Raw genomic sequence first — 7,500 nt, 5'->3', positions numbered from 1 at the left:
AGTTGCAGCAACGTAAACACGGCGGCCGCTCCACCTGCAAGTGCAAACTTCAACTCCTAATATACTCGTGAGTTTTCATTCCATAATCATTGTTCTGGGTCTGACAGGCGAAAGTAATAGTCTAGCATTTCAGTGGACTTTCTTTGCATTTAGTATATTCAGTATGGGGCTTAGCGAAACTAGTAAAGCAATTGTTTATTATTGTTAATTGTTCAGAAAATAATTTGGAGAGTATTTTTTCGGCAATTAAGTGGGCTTACACTTAACTAAACATTTTATGAATAGGCTTTATGTGTTATAATTATTAGGCTGACGTCAGAGAGACACCTGGGAAGTGTATGGTCACCTAAATGCAGGTGTATTTGTGAATAAATTTATTTTCGATTAAATCTAGTGCTCGGTGACGTGTCATTTCTTTTCACGGCAACATTCAGAGGAAACAGCACTAAGGACAAGAGGAATTCTGTTTGTGTGTAACCAAGTGAATCCAGTAAGAATATGCTTTAACCTTCAAGAAAGCAATAATATTGTCAACTCTAGTGTTAGATGCTAAAAGAACTGTGTAGTTTAAAATTTATGATAAGGTATTTAGATACAATGGCTTTCAAAATTGAAATCTTTCTTGTAATTTCATTTGCTTTCTTATTTTGCATTCACTTAAAACTGGCTGTAATCTGCAATGAGTGCCACATTACCAACCTGATTGCTATAGAGAAGTCTGCATGTTGCTGATAATGTAAAATTTGTATTCATAGATTTCATTGGAAGCATCTAAAGGTTGAATTATGTAAAGTCAATGTATACTATAATTTAAGGGCAATGATGAATATTAATTCTTTAGGATGTAATGAATTGCAAAAGTGAAAACACTTAATCCACTCACATAGTATGCCTATAATAAGCATCTAATACATTATTGCAACCAAATTTTTCCAAGTCGCTCACAATGTTTCCATTGCAGTATCAGGTACTGCACTGACCACATAATTCATTCCTGCAATATTTCAGTTAGTATATTTTTAAAATCCAGACCTGGATGCTTCTCTACACCATCATGTGGCCCAAAATACAGGCTGACATGTGCTCGGCTTGTAGGCTTGGTGTACATGAATACTCGTGTATGATGACAAAACTCCATATGTCCCCTTTATAATGTTCTTTTCTCTTTTTCTATATAAGCTATTTTAGCTTTTTTTGCCATTATCCAATATCTATATATGTCATTTGATTTGCTTTATCCAGATGGTATACACAGTTTTCCTTGCATCATCTCACTAGATCAGTGATTCCCAAACTTTTTCTGGTTGTTACCCACTTTTCATAGCTTAGGAAACCTTAGAATTATGTTAAGACTAAATTATTAATACCCAAATTTATCTCAGTGCCTTCTTTCATGTCCAGAACATATAATCAGATTAAAAAATCTAATTACACAGACAAAAAAAAAAAAAGGTATTGCTCCTGTGTCTGGCAACAAGGCATTACACAAACCTATAAATTCCTTCTACTGGCTGTTTACCCACTAAACTTATTTGGCTTATAATGCATATCTTCAGTGCAGTAATAATAACAAAAAGTAACATTTTGTTATTTGTGTCATTTAACCCAAAGCTGACTGGAATGTAATGTATGTAAATGCCATGCCCACTGTGAGTTTATTTTATTAATAATTTTTACACATAGATGACTACACTTGTATTAGGTCACCAATGAGCCAGTTACAAGTACTACCTGTCTTGCCTGTTTACCCTTTTCCTTGATTTTCAAAATTATTTTACGTTATCTTATATTGCTGTTACATGTGTCTATTTATAACATTTTAGTAATTATAATGTGTATAATAATAATGCACCAATATACATAGCATTAGTAAAAAACATTGTTCCCGCCAATTCAAGGAAAGGTGAAATCAGGTAAGGTCACAAGGTCCACTAATTGACTCTTTTATGGCTAAGCACTAGCAGAGCCATCCGTGTGCAAAGACATTTCACAGTAGAAAAAAAAAATATTTGTTTATTTTTCATTATTATGATTTCTTTTTTTCTTTGTTATTTATTAATTTTTGTAATATTCAGTTTTCTGTAATAAAACTGTGCTGCCAGTCACATGAGCCAGGAATAGGATTCTGGGCATGGAAATAACTGGCGTTCTTCCTGTCATGGCTCACAGATAGAAATAGTGCAAAAGCTACTTCCTAAATCACCCTAAAGGGCTTTGTGTAGTTGTAGTGAGTCATTCCTGTTACCCCAGCATTCAACTGAAATGCTCATGATGGCAAGTTCTCGCCAACACAGCATTCAGCTGAAATGCTCATGATGGCAAGTTTGCGCCATATTATGGGCCACTTAAAACAATATGCTAACCTTAGTATGAAAGGCCCATTCATTGATTGTCATAAGTGTCAAAAAAATACAAAATAAATACCAAGCAGTTCATACATTAGACAGATTAAAAAATAAAGTGCAGTTATAGTGTTTCTTTATTTTGAGATGTCTTTTTCAAATAGCAAATTCTATGTATAAATAACTAATCATTTAGTAATTCATATAATTTATTTTATGCAGCAGAACAGGGTTAGGAAATATATGGCTATAACAGTGTATAAATACCATGGGTATTTATACAATGGGCTAGGGGTTAGGTGGGGTTTCTGGCTAGATCTTATAGTTTAACAACCACAGGTGTTTAGTTGCTGACTAGGGAGAATTAAAAAATAGCAGACAGGTCCAGGGGTGGAGGCCTCTGGCTAAGGAATGTACAGTTAGAACACTGTATGATTAACACAGGGGCCCAGTTTGAGTAGTGTTTATGGCTAAAATGTACTGTTTAATGACCATGGGGTCCAGGGGGTTGAGCCTCCTGGCTAGGGAATATATGACAAGAACATATTGATTGCAGAATTGAGTTGGCAGAGCTCCATGGTTAGAGGTTAGATGGAGGTTATGGTGATGTTTTTTCTCGCTCTCTAGAGTTTTTGTGGTTTACATAGAGTTTCATTGGCCAATTTTAAAAATTGGTCAGGTGTTTTTATGTATTTTTGTTCTTCAATCAGTATGTTTCAGCTTTTTTAACCACATGCCGCTGGGGGAAATGCTGTGTCCATTTTTTATTTTTTGTGAAATGTCTCTGCACATAGATGGCTCTGCTAGTGCTTAGCCACAAAAGAGTCAATTAGTAGAGCTTGTGACCTTACCTAATTTCACCTTTCCTTGAATTGGCAGAAAAAAAAAATATTTTTTACTAATGCTATAAATATCGATGGTGTTATTTTTATTGTAGACATTATAATTACTATAATGTTATAAACATTAGTAACAGCAAAACAAAATAAACTAAAAAAAATTTCATAAATCAAGGAAAAGGGCAAGCTAGCAAGACAGGCAGTACTCGTAATTAGCTCATTGGTGACTTAGTACAAGTGTAGCTATATTTGTATAAGAACAATTAATAAAGTAAACTCACAGTGGGCAACTACGACAGGCATGGCATGCCTGTCGTAGTTGGATTAACCAGCAGTTTCCCTGATGAACTTTATGCCTTCCTCTCCTGTCAGGATTATCAAATCAAGATTGCTAGCTGTAGCTACTTGTTTCTGTACCTATCAAGATTGCCGTATATTTGCAATACACCTGTAAATCTCGAGGAATGTCATATTTTTACTGGAAGCATAAGTGTGATGGTAGTAGAAACAATTACCCATAAAAATATGAATAAAGTGTCATACCTTAGAAAATAAAATGGACTAGAGGAAGTCTCCTATCCAAATAAGACAATTGAGAGGGCCTGGGGGAAGTCCCCAGGTTTGTTAATTTTTTGGTTTATTAGTTGATCTTTTAGTCCATTAAGATGGGGTTCATTCCTTTGTTTTACTCAATGCCAGTATAACAGCCAGAATATACCCAGGGTTATTTTAGGCCAGTTTATACCCACCCCCCCTGTGTGTATGAAATGGGCTACTCTAGAATATACATTCCTTGGTTAGAGCATACCCCTTCCTGTTTGCATGCTGATCATGCATTGATCTCACAAGTGCAGACATACCTTGTGCATTGAGTTCTGCAGGCTACCATATTTAACTCACACTTGAAATATGTAGTATGATTATGATAATCAATATAATTATAATAACAATAGTTATTATCATTTTTATTATCATCATTACCATTAAAACTCTGTCCAGAGTTTTAATCTGGACAGTAACAAATGAACATTCAAACAACATTCAAAACCAAACTGAAGTGTCGAGAAATATTTTGCAAATAGAATGCATGTATTAAGACAGCATATTGTAAGTCTTTACTTATATATATATATTTTTTTAGACAAAGGCAGAAAGATGACATCACATCACAGACCTCCTTACTTCAGTTACTAAAAAAAGTTTGATGAAATTGTTCATTCGTGTAAAAAAAGACGTACAACATCCTGCTTTAATGAATCCCACTAATACGTGCTTTATATTTGCAAAACATTTGTGAACGCTTCACTTTTGAATGTTGTTTGAATACTCAGTTGTTACAGAACAAAATAAAACCAAACTAACAATACTACTAATTATAGTAACAATGTTGTTTTTGTTTTGGAATAAACATACAGTACATAATAATAATGATGATAATAAGGATAATAATAATAATATATAATATTATTTTTATTATTATTATTATTATTATTATTATTATATAATATTAATAATAATGATAGTGATAATAATGATATGATAAGATAATGATAATAATGATAATCATAATCATAATAACAATGATAATAATAGTAATAATAATAATAATAGTAATAATAATAATAATAGTAATAATAATAAAAATAATAATAATAATGATAATAATAATGATAATGATAATGATAATGATAATAATAATGATGATAATAAGGATAATGAAATTAACAGTGATATTGAAATGCTCATGATAATGATAAAAATAATTATTATCATTATAATAACATTATAATAATCATTATGATAATGATGATAATGCTGATGGTGATGATAATGGTGATGATGATGACAATAATGGTAATGATTATTAGTCTTTGTTTTAGTTTTAGTTTTTTGTTGGTAAGATTTGTTCATATATGAATGGTAATGCCTTTTGGGTTATCAATAACTCTTTAGGAAAAGTGTACTCTAAACTCTCTGTATTTTGCAGGTTATGATGGAATCAAGGAAAGATATATCATTAGTCCAGAAATATGTCAAGGTGGCAGCAGTGGTCAGCCTATATTGGTATGTAAAAGTTTTTTGTTTGGTTATGTTATCTTTTTTATGGAATTCATATATAATTAAATTATATAATCCTTTAAGTAAGATTTTATTTAATTAATAAAAATATTGTATATAGATAAATTGGGAATAGTCTGGTGCATTTTTATTATTATCACATATTTATATGAAAATTATTGCATTTTGCTTTCTTTGCAGGGTTGTGTCAATATCTATGGTATTTGTTAACAAATATCTACTGGGAGGCTCTTCCATGGGGGATAGAGATGCCCCTTTATTTGTGACATGTTTCCAGTGTGTTGTGACTGTCCTCTTCTGCCTTCTCCTGAAATACAGCTCTAGATTGTTTCCACATGTTGTCACCTTCCCTGAAGTTGGAGCTTTAGAAGCAGAGAAAGTGAAGAAGGTAAGCTATTGTTCTTTTATTTTAATCTTTATTTATTCATTCATTCGTACATTCAACCTTTCTTTACGTGCAGTAACAAAATCATTATATGATTCCACTCCTCTTTCCACCACATCAGTTATCTCCCATTTATAATTTCCACCTTCTCTTGCATTTTTCTTGAGTTTATCATCTCTGCCACACCTATTTGGCCTTTGTACATTTCAGTTTCATCTATATGCTCAACTCATCATTGTTTTTCTTTTTATTTATTGATTTCAGAATCTGGCCACTCACCGAATATCTGTCACTTTCCATGTACAAAGTATCAAATTAATATTTCATAGCAGTCTTTCTTTATGATTATTTTTTCTAAATTAAATTAACAGTAACTTATTCCTTCTCGCTTGTTTGTATTTTCTTTAGTCTACAGTTGTGCCCAGTTTCTCAAGCTCATCACAAGGGTTGTATTATAGAATTTTTAGATGACATGGCTCTTGTTATACATTTCTGATTCTTTGTATTATTATTTTGGCTTCCTAGGTCCTAAGTGTCTGTAATGATATCGGAACCATAAATTTGCTATCATTTGAATTATATTTATATTGAATGGTTGTCCTTTTAGTTTAATCATTACTGTCTGTCTGACAGTGGTTGCAAGTACATTTGTCTATTAGAGTTTCTAGTCCCTTCTTTTATGAAACTGCCTATCCCAGCTATATTCAGTTTCTTTTTTTTTTTTTCATTATTTCTAGTTTTGAGCTGTTATTTTATGAAGTACTCAATTTTGTAATAAGACATAAAGTAACTTGATGATGGCTTCACTCCTCAGTTTTAAACCAGAAAAAGAAACACTGATGTGTACAATTTAAATAGTAATTGCACCTCTATTTGGACTGGTTTGTATTTCTTTGGGGAGTGTTTGTAGGGGTTGCGTATTCCCACTGTTATGTCTGGGAGCTGAAGGTGATGTGGAGGTCTACAGGGTAGCCGGAGAGGTCTCCCAAGTCAGTAAAGGGCATGGCTGCCTTTGAGTTGTTGCTGCTTAGCTGTGGCTGAAGGGATTGTGAGTTGCTGATCTCGGTTCCAGATCCTGAAGCTTAAGTACACTGGGGCTGTGTAAGCAAGAGGAGCCTGTGGTCCAATCATAGAGCCGTGAGGTGTCTGTATCAACCAGTCAGGTCTCAGCAGTGAATTGCAAGAAGTGCCTGCGGGTTAAGAGAGTGAAAACAAGGCTAATGTGATCAAACCTAGAAAGTATACACAGCTGCAGGTTGTGGGTTGTGCTGCTACAGGTACTCCCCCTCCAGTGAATGAGACCTGCTACAGGTACTCCCCCTCCAGTGAATGAGCTAAATGAGTCACCAGTGCAGTAAATGATATGCATCTACCACTTGTCTGGTGGTTTATATATTTGGGGAGTGGTTGTGTGGGTGTTAATGCCCACTGTTGTGACTGGCTGCTGTAGGTGAAGTGGAAAGGCTCCCCAGTTAGTGAAGGACTGGGCAGACCCATGTAGCTGATGCATACTGAGGTGTGGCTTGAGGAACATGAATTGCTTATCTCGGTTCTGGATCCTGAAGCTTAAGGACAAGGGGGTTTTGTAAGCGTAGAGGGAATGAGAGGAGCCTGCCATCCAATCATAGAGCTGTGAGGTGTCCATGTCAACGAGTCAAGTCTCAGTAGTGAATTGTGAGAAGCACCTGCTGGTGAGGGAGCTAGGACAAAGCTGTTGGACCTGATGTGACCCATCCTGAGAAGTATGTGGAGCTGTAGGTTGTGGGTTGTGCTGCTACAAAATGTCCCCCTTTTATGTCTTAGTTTACTCTCTTTTTTGATTTTTAGAAAGATTCTTTTCTATTTTTATTGCTAT

General features: G+C 34.2%; 1 protein-coding gene across 2 annotated transcripts in view; it reads left to right on the top strand.

The window, feature by feature from the left end:
* Positions 1-7,500, top strand: part of LOC125036897 (GDP-fucose transporter 1-like) — a 31,202-nt gene that overhangs the window by 27 nt on the left and 23,675 nt on the right. The window contains exons 1-3 of one of the 2 annotated variants that reach the window (XM_047629835.1): positions 1-67; positions 5,169-5,245; positions 5,441-5,648. The exon at positions 1-67 is cut by the window's left edge and continues 27 nt beyond it. In XM_047629835.1, the coding sequence (XP_047485791.1) occupies positions 5,172-5,245; positions 5,441-5,648 (282 nt within the window). In that variant the 5' untranslated portion in view covers positions 1-67; positions 5,169-5,171. Of the gene's footprint in view, positions 68-412; positions 491-5,168; positions 5,246-5,440; positions 5,649-7,500 lie in introns of those variants that run through there. The other variant, XM_047629836.1, reaches the window with a different exon arrangement.

This window comes from Penaeus chinensis, chromosome 22 (genome assembly GCF_019202785.1).
Source record: "Penaeus chinensis breed Huanghai No. 1 chromosome 22, ASM1920278v2, whole genome shotgun sequence".
NCBI classification, from domain to species: domain Eukaryota; kingdom Metazoa; phylum Arthropoda; class Malacostraca; order Decapoda; family Penaeidae; genus Penaeus; species Penaeus chinensis.
The sequence above is the reverse complement of the archived record's forward strand: the minus strand, read 5'-3'. Positions and strand labels throughout refer to the sequence as shown.